The 18,270-nt window shown below is 42.0% G+C and overlaps 1 protein-coding gene across 3 annotated transcripts in view; it reads right to left on the bottom strand.

Moving 5' to 3' along the window:
* Positions 1-18,270, bottom strand: part of MTO1 (mitochondrial tRNA translation optimization 1) — a 41,425-nt gene that overhangs the window by 1,143 nt on the left and 22,012 nt on the right. For all 3 annotated transcript variants that reach the window (XM_054492990.2, XM_054492993.2, XM_054492988.2), the window contains 3 exons: positions 17,918-18,089; positions 7,394-7,512; positions 2,047-2,207 (listed from right to left, as the gene is read on the bottom strand). In XM_054492990.2, coding sequence (XP_054348965.1) covers positions 2,047-2,207; positions 7,394-7,512; positions 17,918-18,089 — 452 coding nt within the window. The remainder of the gene's footprint in view (positions 1-2,046; positions 2,208-7,393; positions 7,513-17,917; positions 18,090-18,270) is intronic.

Below are 18,270 nucleotides of genomic sequence, written 5' to 3'. Positions count from 1 at the left end.
TTGAAGCGGTATATAATGTAACAGCCTCAGCAGTGTGTGGGGCAGCACCCCACATTTTTAATCCTATTAATATTTCTGCAGTGTATTTTTACAGTGAAAGGTATGAATTTTCACTCTAAACAGTATAAAGACCATATAGCCTCTTTTGAGCTGAGCTCAGTTTTGCTACCAAATGAGCTTGTGGCAAACTTCTGCCAGAGCCTTTTGTATTATGGAATTGTGGGCAAGGGGTTCTGAACTCCCACGACCAGTGCTGTCCAACTGAACTTTCTATGATGATGGAAATCTTCTATAACATGTGCACTGCAATAATGCAGTGTCCAATATGGTAGCCACTAGTCATATGTGGCTACTGTGCACTTGAAATGTGGCTAGTAAGACTGAGGAGCTGAATTTTACATTTTATTTAATTTTTTTCTTTTTTTTTTTTTTTTGAGACAGGGTCTCACTCTGTCACCCAGGCTGGGGTGTAGTGGTACAATCATGACTTGCTGCAGCCTCTACCTCCTGGGCTTAAGCGATCCTCCCACCTCAGCCTCCCAAGTAGCTGGGACTATAGGTGCGTGCCACTGCACCTGGCCTATTTAATTTTAATTAATGTAAATAACCACAATTGGCGAGTGGCTATCATGTTGGACAGTGTAGCAGTGTAGCCTATGATTATCAATACAAACATAATCTGAAATCAATAGGAAGGGACAAAGTCATAATATTTAAGGCTTATTTTCCTGGTTTCCATGATGACTGTTGCTAAGAATACCATCTTATATTAATGAAATCACTCCTTCCTGTAAAAATAGTTTTTTTCAAATTTTTCTACAGTCTATATTTTTGTAATATGCCCCTTTATTTTATGAACCACTACTAAAAAAAAAAAAGCCCATTAAACTGTGACACACCATCAATTTTTGAGATATTAAAGATGCAATTGGCCGGGCGCAGTGGCTCACGCCTGTAATCCCAGGATTTTGGGAGGCCAAGGCGGGCGGATCATGAGGTCAGGAGATCGAGACCATCCCAGCCAACATGGTGAAACCCCGTCTCTGCTAAAAGTACAAAAAAAAATTAGCCGAGTGTGGTGGCATGCGCCTGTAGTCCCAGCTACTTGGGAGGCTGAGGTAGGGGAATCGCTTGAACCCAGGAGGCAGAGGTTGCAGTGAGCCGAGATCGTTCCACTGCACTCCAGCCTGGTGACAGAGTGAGACTCTATTTCAAAAAAAAAAAGATGCAATTTTAGAGATGTTAAAATGTGGAGAAAAGCGTATCTCAGAATCAGTAAGTACAGTTTATCAGTCTTTAAATATTTATTAGAAGCCCAATACTAATTACTATACAGTAAATTAAAGGTTTATTTGTTTACACAAAAGAACACGCATACACCCTCTCACAATTAGCCTGAAGCATGTGGTGGGGGCATTTTTTGGCTCCCCTCTTTATCCCATTAGTTTCCAAGGCAACACTATGGAACTCCTAAGGAGGACTCCAAGTAGTGACTTGAAAATCACTAATATGAGTTATATTTTAACCTAGTATGGTTTCCTTTAAGCCATACACGTGTACTATCTTGCATAGTTTGCTCTGATGCTTTATCACATGGTTGGGACTAGAGAATATTTCCAATCAAACCAATTCTTGACTTCCAGTTATTTAGTTAAAGTGAAGCTTTATCATCTCTCATACCGACATCTGTCTTAGAAACATAAGAAAAAAATCTGAGGTCAAGTTTCTTTTTTTTTTTGAGACAGGGTCTCACTCTGTTGCCCAGGCTGAAGTGCAGTGGTGCAATCATGGCTCACCGCAGCCTCAGTGTCTTGGGCTCAGGTATCTGCCACCTCAGCCTCCCGAGTAGCTGGCACTTGCAGGTGCATGCCACCATGCCCAGCTAATTTTTGTATTTTTGTAGAGGTGGGGTCTTGCTGTGTTGCCCAGGCTGGAAGTTTATTACTAAATAAAACATTAGTTATATGGCCATTATAACCCCAGATTTAAAAAATTAAAGCACTGTATCTTTATAACTTGTTTCTATTCCCCTGCCTATTTTCTTACCGTCTGTGGACGACTAAAATGTAGTTTCTCTCGAACTTCATGGGACAAAGACACATCCCTGATAGTCAAATAATCTAGGTCTTTTGGCAGTTGGAGAGCTTCATCTTGCTGAACTCCCTTTATTTCTTGTAGCTGATGGAACAACACTGATTCATAAGTGGCTGGTGAACAAAATCAGAATCACGTTATAATACCCAGATTATATTATACTAACAACTTACATTTATGTAGCCTCTTACAATTTACAAAAAGCTTTTGTGTACATCATCTCATTCAACACTCACTTCATGAGATAGGTTGGGTAGGCGTTCCCTTTTACATAAGAGGAAACTGAAGCAAAGATAAATGGAGTGTCTCGCATATTAACTACAACATTTTGTCTAGTAGTTTAGTGCATGTCCTTTTCAAATATCCGGAAAATTAAAAGTAAAAAAAGAATTTGTGGCCAGGCATGGTGGCTCATGCCTGTGATACTAACACTTTGGGAGGCCGACGCGGGTGGAGAGTCTGAGCTCAGGAGTTCGAGACCAGCATGGGGAACATGGTGAAATGCCATCTCTACTAAAAATATAAAAAATTAGCCAGGCGTGGTGGCATCCACCTGTAATCCCAGCTACTCGGGAGGCTAAGACAGGAGAATTGCTTGAACCCGGGAGGCGGAGGTTGCAGTGGGCCGATATAGCGCTATTGCACTCCAGCCTGAGCGACAGAGCGAGACTCCGTCTCAAAAAAAAAAAAAAAAAGAATTTGCTTAGGCTGTCAGTGGAAATCTTGGTTGGAATATTTTTCTCAACAGGCTGTGAGGCTGAATTTTATGTCCTAGAGATAAGCTATTTCTCTCTTTTTTTGAGACGGAGTCTTGCTTGTTGCCTAGGCTGGAGTGCAGTGGCACGATCTCGGCTCACTGCAACCTCCACGTCCGGGGTTCAAGCAATTTCTCCTGCCTCAGCCTCCTGAGTAGCTGGGATTATAGATGTGCGCCACCATGCCCGGCTAATCTTTGTATTTTTAGTAGAGACGGGTTTTCACCATGTTAGCCAGGCTGGTCTCGAACTCCTGACCTCATGATCTGCCCACCTTGGCCTCCAAAAGTGCTGTGATTATAGGCATGAGCCACCATGCCCAGCCGAGATAAGCTACTTCTCTAAGAAAATGGTTTTTTGAATTATCTTCATATAGAGCTATAAATTTTAAAAGTAAAGCTTCTTAGTTGACAAAACATAATTTAAATAATTTAGTTAAAGGATTGTTCAAAAGTGATGTTAGGAAGATAATTCAGCAATTATTTTGTTTAAAGCATTCTGCTCTTAGAAAATTAAATTAAAACCCTGTTTTAAAACCTAAATTGAGGTGCTTATTCTGTCCTGTTCAAGAAAGGGAGTCCTCTGAGGTTTTGGTAGCATCTTCTTCCATCACTTGACTGGCAGCCAGAACATCTCATCTCTGTGTCTGACTCCAACAATGAATTACCCTCTGACTATGCGCACATCATCATCATTTTGGGACTTAGCTTCTTTTTCTAGAAATTGCAAGGGCTGGCCCAGATGACTTCTGAGGGTCTTTATGGCAACAAAGAATAGTTGTGAAGTACACAGGATTTGCAATCAGACAAGGTAGGTTCCAGTCCCAGCTCTGTCACTCACCAACTGTGTGATCTTGGGCAATTACCACTTATCTGTAAAACTGGGACAACAATGCTAGTATCTGTCCTTCACAGGGCAGTTCTAAGTATCAAATGAAATAATGCATGTAAATAGCTTATATAATATTGTAATATAATAAATTAGTATAGCAAATTGTAATATAATGTTATGACTCAAGAATAGACTCGTCAAGGTATCATGGAATATATGAGGTAATGCATATGCTAAAGGTATATAAGGGTATAATGTTATATATATTCACATATAACAAAACAAGAGAGAGAATACAAAGAAGAATCTGACACTGATTTATGCCCTCAAGAAATGTTTTGTCTAGTGGAGGGATTCAGGTAGCAATCTGAAAACCACTGATATGTGTTATACTTCAATCCAGTATAGTTTTTTTTTTTTAAGCCATGATAGTTTTGAGAGTCTTTATATATGCCAGAGTCTTTAAAGAACAAGTAAAAACAGTAGCTATTCAATGTTTGAAGTCAGGGCTTCCTACAAACAAGTTAATGATAATTTTTCTGGATTATCCTAACCTGAACCTGACGATTTATTGAACAAAGTTACACTGCAAACCAAGTTTAAAATATATAATCACTCTTCCCCAGAGCTAACAGCCCTAAGTGTTTAATAAAGAAATTTTTACTCAATAGAGAAATTGTGATGGTAAAATAACAGGTCAATGATCCTTCTTCTACCTTAATATATTGCTAGTGTTTAATCATTTGGAAGAATAATTCTAGAGTTTCTGATGAGTTTCCTTTTGTTGCTAGACTTTTGTAAACTTGTGTGGTGGAATGGTAGCTAGCACTTGGGTCATCCTACACAGACATCCAAAGCATTGCAAGGTGATAGGCCTTTGTGGAACTGAAAAAAATGCTAGCTGGGTATGGTGGCTCATGCCTGTAATCCCAACAACTTTGGGAGGCCGAAGTGGGCAGATCATCTGAGGTCAGGTGTTTGAGACCAGCCTGGCTAACATGGTGAAACACTATCTCTACTAAAAAAATACAAAAATTAGCCAGGTGTGGTGGTGCGCGCCTATAGTCCCAGCTACCCGAGAGACTGAGGCAGGAGAACGGCTTGAACCCAGGAGGTCGAGGTTGCAGTGAGTTGAGACTGCATCACTGCACTCCAGCCTGGGCGACAGGGTGACAGAGTAAGACTCTGTCTCAAAAAGAAAAAAAAAAAAAAAAAAAAAAAAAAGGCCAGGAGCAGTGGATCATGCCTGTAATCCCAGCACTTTGGGAGGCCGAGGCGGGTAGATCACCTGAAGTCAGGAGTTCAAGACCAGCCTGGCCAAATAGTGAAACCTCGTCTCTACTAAAAATAAAAAAATTAGCCAGGCGTGGTGGTGCATGCCTGTACTCCCAGCTACTCAGGAGGCTGAGGCAGGAGAATTGTTTGAACCCAGGAGGTGGAGGTTGCAGTGAGCCAAAATTGCACCACTGGACTCCAGCCTGGGCGACAAAGCGAGACTCCATCTCAAAAAAGAAAATGCCACTGCTAGAAGGAATGCAGCATAATCACCATTCTGGCTGGTTCCCAAAGAGCACAGTCTTTTCCTGTTTGAACAGCACACCATCATCCAACTTTGTCTTCCCTTCTCACCATGTTATCCTGTTCCCTGCTTTTTTCACTAGATCATTTTCCACCCATGAAAAGACACCTTCTATCAAAATGCAGAAGCCAATATTATTCTCAGTATTTTTTTTTTCTTTTGTAAGATGAAGTCTCGCTCTTGTCGCTCAGGCTGGAGTGCAATGGTGCGATCTCGGCTCACTGCAACCTCCGTCTCCTGGGTGCAAGCAATTCTCCTGCCTCAGCCTCCCGAGTAGCTGGGATTATAGGTGCCCACCACCATGCTCAGCTAATTTTTTTTGTATTTTTAGTAGAGGTGGGGTTTCACCATGTTGGCCAGGCTAGTCTCGAACTCCTGACCTCAGGTGATCTGCCCACCTCAGCCTCCCAAAGTGCTGGGATTACAGGCGTGAGCCACTACGCCCAGCTTCGGTATTTTCATAATAAAAATTTTCATTATGAAAAACTTAAAAAAATGCAGAGCAACTACCAGAGACACTTGTGGCTTTGATGGTCTATAAACTGACCAAGAGTATTGATACAAAGTAAGTATTTGTCAATGGTAGAGTATTTCAGTATACTGTCAAAGCCAAAGATAGTATTATTTTTCTCATTATTAAAACGTTAGGTGGGGAGAGTATAAAAAGAAAGTTCAAGGTTAAAAAAAATATATAAAGACATATATATATGCTGGGTGCAGTGGCTCACACCTGTAATCCCAGCACTTTGGGAGGCCGAGGTGGGGGGATCACCTGAGGTCAGGAGTTTGAGACAAGCCTGGCCAATGTGATGAGACCCTGTCTCTACTAAAAATACAAAAATTTGCCAGGCCTTGTGGTGGGGCCCTGTAACCCCAGCTACTTGGGAGGCTGAGGCAGGAGAATTGCTTGAACCTGGGAGGTGTAGGTTGTAGTGAGCCAAGATTGCACCATTGCACTCCAGCCTGGGCAACAAGAGTGAAACTCCATCTCAAAAAAGAAAAAACCAACACACACACACACACACACACACACACACACACACACACACACATATCAAATAAGTGGTACACACACACACACACACACACACACACACACACACACACTTCAAATAAGTGGTACTGTGGCACCCTCCTATAAAAAATATTTATTTTTGGCCAGGTGCAGTGGCTCACTCCTGTATGTAATCCCTGCACTTTGGGAGGCCGAGGCAGGCAGATCACCTAAGGCCAGGAGTTCGAGACCAGCCTGGCCAACATGGTGAAACCCCGTGTCCACTAAAAATACAAAAAATTAGCCAGGCGTGGTGGTGCATGCCTATAATCCCAGCTACACAAGAGGCTGAGACAGGAGAATCACTTGAACCCGGGAGGCAGAGGTTGCAGTGAACCGAGATCATGCCACTGCACCCCAGCCTGGGCAAGAAGAAGGAAACTCCTTCTCAAAAAAAAAAAAAAAAAAAAAAAAATATATATATATATATATATATATACACACACACACACACACACACACATATATAATATATATGTATATTTATTTATAGGAGGACTCTGCAGTACCACTTATTTGAAATGTGCATGTAAATCACCTGAAAAGCATGTTTAAATATAGATTCTCAGTGGGTCTGAGGTGAAGCCTGAGAGTCTGTATTTCCTTTTTTTAATTTTTTTTTTTTTAGATGTCATCTTGCTCTGTCACTCAGGCTGGAGTACAGCGATCTTGGCTCACTGCAACCTCCACCTCCCAGCCTCAAGCAATCCTCCCACCTCTGCCTCCATAGTAGTTGGCACTACAGGCATGTACCTTCACATCCAGCTAATTTTTTGTATTTTTTTTGTAGAGACAGGGTTTTGCCATATTGGCCAGGCTGGTCCGGAATGCCCAGGCTCAAGAAATCAGCCCACCTCAGCCTCCCAAAGTGCTGGGATTATAGGCATGAGCCACCGCGCCCAGCCACGATTCTGTATTTCTAACAAGCTTGTAGGTGTTGCAATGCTGTTAGCTGAGGACCACACTTTTGAAGAGCACAGAAGCTAACACTATGCTGGTCCAACAGTAATAATGGATCTGTTGTCTATTGATAATTTGCACAAATGATAAAGGTATGTTAAGTCAAAAATTATTTTCTACCTTCTATTTTCAGTCTTTCAGCCAACTCTCTACATTTAGTATACTTCTTCAAGGGCTCTGGAACAGCCTTGGCTAATGAATCCATGTCAACTTCCTCATACTTCAGAACATCGAGAGCTCTGCAAATATATGAAAGTTTCATTAACATAAGGATCCATGTCATATAAGGCAGATCAAGAACAAGATTCTTTGAAATAATATCAGATCTCGGAATAAATACCAAAAGATTGTTTCTTTTTTTTTTTTTTTGAGATGGAGTCTCGCTCTGTCACCCAGACTGAAGTGCAGTGGTGCAATCTTGGCTCACTGCAATCCCCACCTGCTGGGTTCAAGCAATTCTCCTGCCTCAGACTCCCTAGTAGCTGGGACTACAGGCATGCGCCACGATGCCCAGCTAATTTTTTGTATTTTTAGTAGAGACGGGGTTTCACCATGCTGGCCAGGCTGGTCTCGAACTCCTGACCTCGTGATCCGCTAAACTGCTGGGATTACAGGCATGAACTACCACGCCCGGCCCCAAAAGATTATTTCTAAGTATAGTGAGCAAATGCAGCAGCATCTGCTAAACAGTAGCACCTCAATAAGACGTATTATTTGATTCTCCCCAGCTCCTTATCTGGAGAATTAAGTTGCTGGTAAGGGTGGCATGGCTGTAATCCATTTGTCTTTCCTTTCACATAGAATATCATCTCATAACAAGGGTTTCACTGAATTCCCTAAGCACTGGAATGTACTTTACATCTAAGCCATGTTAAGTCCTACAGTCCTGTGAATTAGTCATCCTTTTGCATGCTAGGAACCATGACAGGGATCTCCTATTTTCTTTTACTGAACTCCCTAAGGAAGAACAAGAGGCCATTATGAGCATGTTTTAAGTCTCTCCAAAACAAACTGATAAAAATGTTATAGGAGTTCATAAGTCTTTTTCTTCTTTCTTTTTTTTTGTAGAGACAGGGTTTTGTCATGTTGCCCAGGCGATCTGCGTACCTCGGCCTCCCAAAGTGCCAGGATTACATAAGTAAGCTACTGTGCCCGGCTGGTTCATAAATATTCTGTCTGATTTTTTTTTCTCCTAATTTGGTATAATCTACATGTCAACTTTTACCACATGGAAATTTTTGATAGTCACTTCTCAATTCTGCTTCTACTACCCACTCTGGATGGGCTAAAGCCTCCATGGCCAATGCCTTACCTTTCCTTGGGAGAGGAGAGCAACGTATGCAGATAGCAGGGACAATTACTAAAATTCCCAGGCAACTTACCTAGGCCAACAGAAGAACATGCCTAAGTATTAATGCACATAGTTCCAGTGAGATTTCCAATAACTTAATTCATTGGCACTTGTTGAGATCAAACTAGTGAGCAAAACTTCAGCTATGTTTAGCCTTCAGAAGTGCTGGAGCTCCTATGACCACTTTAATCCCTTTTATACTGATCTCAGGTCTCCCCTCTTGATATTACAAAGCCCCCACCCCCAACTTGACTTAGACCTTCTCCTAAAATGGACCTAGCTAGGTCACTTGTTGCTCTGTTAATTATTACTTACTTCATTTACATATACCTTTATTTTGTTGTAATTTATTTAGAAGGTTATTGCCATGGCTTTTTTTTTTTTTTTTTTAGAAATAGAAAATTTCATCCTAAAATTTGTATGGAATCACAAGGGACCCCAAATAATCAAAACAATTTTGAAAAAAGAACATGGTTAGAGGCCTTATACTTCCTGATTTCAAACATATTACAAAGCTACAGTAATCAAAACAGCATGGTACTGGCACAAAGACAGATACACAGACCAGTGGAATAGAAAACCCAGAAATAGAAAACTGGCTAGCCATATGTAGAAAGCTGAAACTGGATCCCTTCCTTACACCTTATACAAAAATTAATTCAAGATGGATTAAAGACTTAAATGTTAGACCTAAAACCATAAAAAGACCTAGAAGAAAACCTAGGCAACACCATTTAGGACATAGGCATGGGCAAGGACTCCATGAATAAAACACCAAAAGCAATGGCAACAAACGCCAAAATTGACAAATGGGATCTAATTAAACTAAAGAGCTTCTGCACAGCAAAAGAAACTACCATCGGAGTGAACAGGCAACCTACAGAATGGGAGAAAATTTTTACAATCTACCCATCTGACAAAGGGCTAATATCCAGAATCTATAAAGAACTTAAACAAATTTACAAGAAAAAATCAAACAACTCCATCAAAAAGTGGGCAAAGGATATGAACAGACACTTCTCAAAAGAAGACATTTATGCAGCCAACAGGCACATGGATAAATGCTCATCATCACTGGCCATCAGAGAAACGCAAATCAAAACCACAATGAGATACCATCTCACACCAGTTAGAATGGTGATCATTAAAAAGTCACGAAACAACAGGTGCTGGAGAGGATGTGGAGAAATAGGAACACTTTTACACTGTTGGTGGGACTGTAAACTAGTTTAACCATTGTGGAAGGCAGTGTAGTGATTCGTCAAGGATCTAGAACTAGAAATACCATTTGACCCAGCCATTCCATTACTGGGTATACACCCAAAGGATTATAAATCATGCTGCTATAAAGACACATGCACACGTATGTTTATTGCGGCACTATTCACAATAGCAAAGACTTGGAACCAACCCAAATATCCATCAATGACAGACTGGATTAAGAAAATGTGGCACATATACACCATGGAATACTATGCAGCCATAAAAAAGGATGAGTTCATGTCCTTTGTAGGGACATGGATGAAGCTGGAAACCATCATTCTGAGCAAACTATCACAAGGACAGAAAACCAAACATTGCATGTTCTCACTCATAGGTCAGAAATGAACAATGAGAACACTTGGACACAGGGTGGGGAACATCACACGCCGGGGCCTGTTGTGGGGTGGGGGAAGGGGGGAGGGATAGCATTAGGAGATATACCTAATGTAAATGTTGAGTTAACAGGTGCAGCACACCAACGTGGCACATGTATATATATGTAACAAACCTGCACGTTGTGCACATGTACCCTAGAACTTAAAAGTATAATAATATACAAAAAGAAAGAAAAAAGAAAACCCAGAAATAAACCCTCACTATATAATCAAATGATTTTGACAAGCATACCAAGACCACCCAGTGGGGGTCTCTTCAACAAATAATGTTGAGAAAGCTGGATATCCAAATAGCAAAAGAATGAAGTTGGACCCTTACCTTATGTCACATACAAAAGTCAACACCATATGGATTAAAGACCTAAGGAAAGGCCTTAAGCTATAAAACTTCTAGAAGAAAACATACAGGAAAAGCTTCATGACATTAGCTTTGCCAGTGATTTCTTGGCTGACACCAAAAGCACAAGAAACAAAAGCAAAAGTAGACAAATGGAACTAGATCCATTTTGTTGTTGTTGTTGTTTTAGACAGAGTCTTGCTCTGTCATCCAGGCAGAGTGCAGTGGCATGGTCTGTGCTCACTGCAACCTCCATCTCCCGGGTTCAAGCAATTCTCGTGCTTCAGCCCGCTCAGTAGCTGGGACTACAGGCATGTGCCACCATGCGCAGCTAATTTTTTTTTTTTTTTTTGTATTTTTGGTAGAGATGGGGTTTTGCCACACTGGCCAGGCTCGTCTTGAACTCCTGACCTCAGGTAATCTGCTTGCCTCAGCCTCCCAAGTGCTGAAATTACAGGCACAAGTTATCGTGCCCAGCCTACATTAAATTTTTAAAAAATGTACATCAAAGGATACAAACAACAGAGTGAAAACACAATCCACAGAATGGGAGAAAATACTTGCAAATCATATATCTGAAATGGGGTTAATATCCAGAATACATAAAGAACTACAATTCAACAATAAAAAAATCTGGCGAGGCATGGTGACTACGTCTGTAATCCTAGTGCTTTGGGAGGCCAAGGTAGGAGAGTTAATTGTGGCCAAGAGTTCAAGACCAACCTTGGCAACACAGCAAGATCCTGTCTCTACAAGAAATAAAAATCTAGCTGGATGTGGTGGTGTGTACCTGTGGTCCTAGCTACTTGGGAGGCTGAGGTGGGAGGATCACCTGAGTCATGGAGCTTGAGGCTGCAGTGAGCTATGATTGTACCACTGCACTCCACCCTGGGTGACAGAGGGAGACCCTGTCTCTGGAAAAAAAACCTAAACAACTGATTAAAAAAATGGGCAAAGAATTTGAATAGATACTTCTCCAATGATATAAAAATAGCTAACAAGCACATGAAAAGATGCTCAACATCTACTAATCATCAGAGAAATAAAATCAAAGCCACAATGAGATATCACCTCACATCCATTAGGATGGCTACTATCAAAAAACAGATGACAACTGTTGGTGAGTATGTGGAGAAATGGGAAATCTTGTGCACTGTTGAAGGGATTGTAAAATGATGCGATCACGATAGAAAACAGTTCCTCAAAAAATTAAAACTAGAACTACTGCCAGGTGTGGTGGTGCGAGCATGTAGTCTCAGCTACTCAGGAGGCTGAGGCGGGAGGATCGCTTGAGCCCAGGAGTTCTGGACTGTAGTGCGCTACGCTGATTGGGTCTCCACGCTAAGTTCAGCATCAATACGGTGACCTCCCAGGAGCAGGGGATTACCAGGTTGCCTAAGAAGGGGTGAGCCAGCCCAGGTCAGCCAAAACTCCTGTGCTGATCAGTAGTGGGATCTGTGCCTGTGAAAAGCCACTGCACACTGGCCTGGGAAACATAGCAAGATCCTGTCTCTAAAAAAAAAAAAAAAAAAAATAAGAAAAAAAAAAAAAACCCACAAAGACCTACAACTACCACATTATGCTGCAATTCCACTTCTGGGTATACATTCAAAAAAACTGAAAGCAGGGGCCAGGTGTGGTGGGTCATGCCTGTAATCCCAGCATTTTGGGAGGCCGAGGCAGGTGGTCAGGAGTTCGAGACCAGCCTAGCCAACATGGCAAAACCCCATCTTTACTAAAAATACAAAAAGTAGCTGGGTGTGGTGGTGGGTGCCTGTAATCCCAGCTACTTGGGAGGCTGAGGCACAAGAATAGCTGGAACCCAGGGGCGAAGGTTGCAGTGAGCAGAAATCATGCCATTCCAACCTGAGTGACAGAGTGAGACGGTCTCAAAAAAAAAAAAAAAATTGAAAGCAGGGTCTTGAAGATATCTTTTTATACCTATGTTCATAGCAGCACTAACATGTACATTAACATTTACATTTACAATAAGGTGAAAGCAACTCAAGTGTCCATCAACAGATGAATAGATAAACACAATGTGGTATATACATAAAATGCAGTATCATTCAACCTTAAAAAGGAATAAAATCCTGTTACATGTTACGAGGTAGATGAACCCTGAGGACATTTATTACTATTATTATTGAGAATGGGTCTTGCTCTGTCACCCCGGCTGGAGGGCAGTGGCACAAATGCAGCTTATTGCAGCCTCGACCTCCTGGGTTCAAGGGATCCTCCCACCTTAGCCTCCCAAAGTGCTGGGATTCCAGGCATGAGCCACCATGTCTGGTCGTGAAGACATTATGTTACATGAAATAAGCCAGTCACAAAAACACATACTGTATGAATCTTTTCTTTTTCTTTGAGAGAAGTCTCACTCTTGTCCCCCAGGTTTGAGTGCAATGGCTTGATCTCGGCTCACTGCAACCTCCGCTTCCCAGGTTCAAACGATTCTCCTGCCTTTGCCTCCCAAGTAGCTGGGATTAAGGTGCCTGCCACCATGCCCGGCTAACTTTTGTATTTTTTAGTAGAGACGAGGTTTCACCATGTTGGCCAGGCTGGTTTCGAACTCCTGATCTCAGGTGATCTGCCCGCCTCGGCTTCCCAAAGTGCTGGGATTACAGGCGTGAGCCACCGCACCTGGCCACATACTGTATGATTCTAGTCAAATCCATAGAAACAGAGTAGAATGGGGTTACCAGGGGCTGGGGGAAGGAGAGAAAGTGGGAGTTACTGTCTAATGGGTATAGTGTTTGAGTTTTGCAAGATGAAAAAGTCCTGGAGATCTATTTTGCAACCATATGAATATACTTAAACTACTGAAATGTACACTTAGAAATAGTTAAAATGGTAATTATGTTATTTTTTGGGGGGATTATGTCTGTAATCCCAGCACTTTGGGAGGCAGAGGTAGGAGGATCACCTGAGCACCAGAATTCGAGATAGTTTTAAAATAATCTGTTCACAAGGCTTTGAGCTATTCTCAACTCCTCCAAACTTCCAGACCTGCTTTGAATCAAGCCTAAGCCTCAGAGTACAGAGCTCTGGCAAAGAATGGATAAGTTAGCATACTTCAACAAAGCCAGGAGGGAATTTCTGAGCTACCTAACCCATCAACACATTTCTCTGTAATCCTGACAGAAAATGCGTGTGTATGTGTTATGCATAGGTGCACATGTACATGCATTTGTGTATCTCTTCTGTTAAATGCCTGTTCAGAGTCAGGTTCAACTGGTCAGCGCTTACTACATAGTCTGGCATGTATGCAGCAAGTGTATTTTTAAGCAGATTTTAAAATCTTTTTAGCTTTATATGTCTGGGCATTGATCAAGTGAGTTCACTAAGAAAGGCTAAGGCCGGGCGCAGTGGCTCACGCCTGTAATCCCAGCACTTTGGGAGGCCAAGGCAGGCAGATCTCGAGGTAAGGAGATTGAGACCATCCTGGCTAACACGGTGAAACCCTGTCTCTACTAAAAATACAAACAAAAATTAGCCAGGCATGGCAGCAAGTGCCTGTAGGCCCAGCTACTCAGGAGGCTGAGGCAGGAGAATCACTTGAACCCAGGAGGCGGAGGTTGCAGTGAGCCAAGGTTGTGCCACTGCACTCCAGCCTGGGTGACAGAGTGAGACTCCATCTCAAAAAAAAAGAAAGGCTAAGTGGTAGACTGCAAATATTCTCAAATCAAATATGTAGACTGATTCCTCCTGAAGGGAAATATGCCTGAATTAAAAAGGAATCTGGCCAAATTACCTTTTTAAACTGACCTTTTTAAAAAAATCCATCTAAACAAAATGGCTACTCGTGGGATTGGTATGGTAAAAACATAGCTGATAAGTTTTCATTGTTCATTTGTTCATCTTTTTATTCATCAGTTAGCATCTGGGACTGTTGAAAACAATCACTTCCCACACTCTCAATATTCCTCAGTACACATTAGTCACATTCAATGCAAGTTCCTATTACATGAATTACTGTAATATTTGTTATAAAAAGAAAGCATAGTGTTATATAAATTCTTTTTTTTTTTTTTTTTTGATACAGAGACTCGCTGTGTCACGCAGGCTGGAGTGCAGTGGTGTGATTTCGGCTCACTGCAACTTCTGCCTTCTAGGTTCAAGTGATTCTCCTCCCTCAGCCTCTTGAATAGCTGGGATTACAGGTGTGCTCCACCATGCCTGGCTAATTTTTGTATGTTTAGTAGAGACACGGTTTTGCCATGTCTGGTCTTGACTTCTGGCCTCAAGTGATCTGCCCACCTCAGCCTCCCAAAACGATGGGATTACAGGCATGAGCCACTATGCCTGGCCTGTGTTATAAATTCTTTGTCCAACTTTTGAAATAATGTGAACCCTCCTAAATTTAAACAAATGAATAAACAGCTGGAGAAATCAGTCAATTTTAAACTGCTTACACTACAACCATTTCCTGGTGCCAGTTAGCTGGTAAACAAATATATCCACTGCTATAGTCTGAATGTTGGTGGTATCCCCCCCTTAAATTCTTATGTTGGAATCTAATGCTCAATATGACAGTTTTTAGAGGTGGGGGCCTTAGGAGGTGATTAGGGCGTGAGGGTTCTGGTGCTCATAAGTGGGATTAGTGCCCCTATAAAAGAGGGTTGGGGAGCTTTTTGCACTTTTGCTATGTGAGAACACAGCAAGAAGGCACCATCTTGGAAGCAAACAGCAAGCCCTCACCAGACACCTAATCTGCTGGTGCCTTGATCTTGGACTTCAGTCTCCAAAACTGTCAGCAATAAATTACTGTTGTTTATAAATTATCCAGTCTAAGGTGTTTTGTTATAGCAGTCTGAATGGACAAAGATATCCACCATCCTTATTTGTGAATAAGGCTGTCATTTCTACGAATGAGATCCCCTGATATGAAGGATGATTACACAAATTCTTCAAAACCTGCTGTTACAATTATTAAAAATCTGTTTCATTGCTGGTGCTAGTGCTTTGGGAAACCCTCATGAAAATAAAAACTTGGGCCAGGCATGGTGGCTCATGCCTGTAATCCCAGCACTTTGAGAGGCCAAGGCAGGTGGATCACTTGAGGTCAAGAGTTCGAGACCAGCCTGGCCAACATGGTGAAACCCTGTCTCTACTAAAAATATAAAAATTAGCCGGGTGTGGTGGTGCACGCCTGTAATCCTAGCTACTCAGGTGGCTGAGGCAGGAGAATTGCTTGAACCCGGGAGGCAGAGGTTGCAGTGAGCCAAGATCGTGCCACTGCGCTCCTGACAGAGTGAGACTCCATCTCAAAAAAAAAAAAAAAAAAATATCAGCCAGGTGTGGTGGCAGGCACCTGTAATCCCAACTACTTGGGAGGCTAAGGCAGGAGAATCTCATGAACCTGGGAGGCAGAGGTTGCAGTGAGCCGAGATCGTGCCACTGCACTCCAGCCTGGGTGACACAGCGAGACTCCCATCTCAAAAAAAAAAAAAAAAAAAAAGACACTGAAAACTCAGGAACAGAAGTTAGAAAAGATAAAACATCCTGATGAAACAAAATCCAAACAAGGACATATGCCAGATTGCAATTAAGGAAGGAACACTTGAAAAGATTAGAGATAATGAAGAACATTAAAATGGTTATATCTTTAAGTTGAAAAAAAAAATCATAAGGAAAATGGGGATTTAAAAAGGGGGAAAATATACTGGAGACACAGCCCCATGATCAATGCCACCATAATGTGCATAATGTACTTCTAAGCTACAATGATTGCAGATTTATGCCTTCTGGGGATCTTCTCTCATTCTAATTAGTTTAAATTTTTTCAAATAGGAAAAATCAAGGGTAAAATATACAGATTTCGAATTATGTAAGATCCTCAGGAATATACCTCTGGAGCAAAAATGCTCTATATTAATGTATTTTAAACTCAGAGGCCATATAACTAGAATGATGGACAGAAAAGGACAAAAAACCCTAAGATGTAGCAAGGGACTCTTCAAGTAAGTCCAGAGAATTTGTAACACTCTGCTTTATTTATCAAAGCAGTTTCAACCGCAGGACGCGGTGGCTGACGCCTATAATCCCAGCACTTTGGGAGGCCGAGGCAGGGGGATCACCTGAGGTTGGGAGTTTGTGATCAGCCTGACCAACGTGGAGAAACCCCATCTCTACTAAAAATACAAAATTAGCCGAGCATGGTGGCACATGCCTATAATCCCAGCTACTTGGGAGGCTGAGGCAGGAGAATCACTTGAACCCAGAAGCTGGGAGGTTGCGATGAGCCGAGATCGCATCATTGCACTCCAGCCTGAGCAACGAGAGTGAAACTCCGTCTCAAAAAAAAACTAAAAACAAAGGAGTTTCCTTGCTATAGCTCACGGACAAGATAAGATCATTTCCACATTGCTCCAAGCCTAGAAAAGAAAGCAGATAACTACTTTTCTTGGTTTGAGCCTTCTAAATCTTATGAAAGCCAAAAGAACTCAACGGGAGCCACAGAGAAATCATATAAAAAATAAAAATAATAATTTAGAATATATATATGTGATTTTTTTCTTTTCTTTGAGACAGGGTCTCACTCTGTCACCCAGGCTGGAGTGCAGAGGCGTGATCTTGGCTCACTGCAACCTCTGCCTCCCAGGTTCAAGTGATTCTCCTGCCTCAACCTCCCAAGTAGCTGGGATTACAGGTGTGCACTACCATGCCTGGCTAATTTTTGTATTTTTAGTAGAGATGGGATTTTGCCACATTGGCCAGGCGGGTCTCAAACTCCTGAACTCAAGTGATCCGACTGCCTCGGCCTCCCAAAATGCTGGGATTATAGGTGTGAGCCACTGCATCCAGCCATATATTTTTTAATACTTAGAAAACAGATGAGTTAGGCTGGGCGCAGTGGCTCATGCCTGTAATCCCAGCACTTTGGGAGGCCGAGGTGGGTGGATCACGAGGTCAGGAGATCGAGACCATCCTGGCTAACACGGTGAAACCCTGTCTCTACTAAAAACTACAAAAAATTAGCCGGGCGCGGTGGTAGGCGCCTGTAGTCCCAGCTACTCAGGGGGGCTGAGGCAGGAGAATGGCGCGAACCCAGGAGGCGGAGCTTGCAGTGAACTGAGATCGCGCCACTGCAGTCTGGCCTGGGTGAAAGAGCGAGACTCCATCTCAAAAAAAGAAAACAGATGAGTTACAGCTAAAGGATTTTGAAAAGAAGCCAAAACAAGCTACATTCATTTGAAATGTGTAGGTAGGAACACATAGGTAATGTCTCTATGAAATGATCTTATGATCTTATTTTTCTATAAAAAGTGAGAAAGGTCTATATTAAAAATGCATACCTGACAGGCAGACTTCTACTAGTACTTATAGAAGCCTCTGGGATTAATTTTTTCCATTTAGAGCTCGAAAACTCAATAGATTTCAACACAGAAATGCCTTCTTCTAAAGAAGACTTCATCCAACAAGCTCTTTCATATCGTTGCTGGGACACACAGCCAGCGTCTTTATACCCTAGGGAAGGGAGAAAGAGAATATAATGAGAAGTGTGGTTTTTAAAGCAAATTTTTTTGTAGAGACAGGGTCTCACTATGTTGCCCAGGCTAGTCCTAAACTCCTGGCCTCAAGTGATCCTCTTGCCTTGGTCTCTCAAATTGCCTGGATTATAGGTGTGAGCCACCATGCCTGGCTGGAT

This window comes from Pongo pygmaeus, chromosome 5, assembly GCF_028885625.2.
Source record: "Pongo pygmaeus isolate AG05252 chromosome 5, NHGRI_mPonPyg2-v2.0_pri, whole genome shotgun sequence".
Lineage (NCBI taxonomy): Eukaryota > Metazoa > Chordata > Mammalia > Primates > Hominidae > Pongo > Pongo pygmaeus.
Note: the sequence above shows the minus strand (reverse complement) of the source record. Positions and strands in the feature narration are given on the sequence as shown.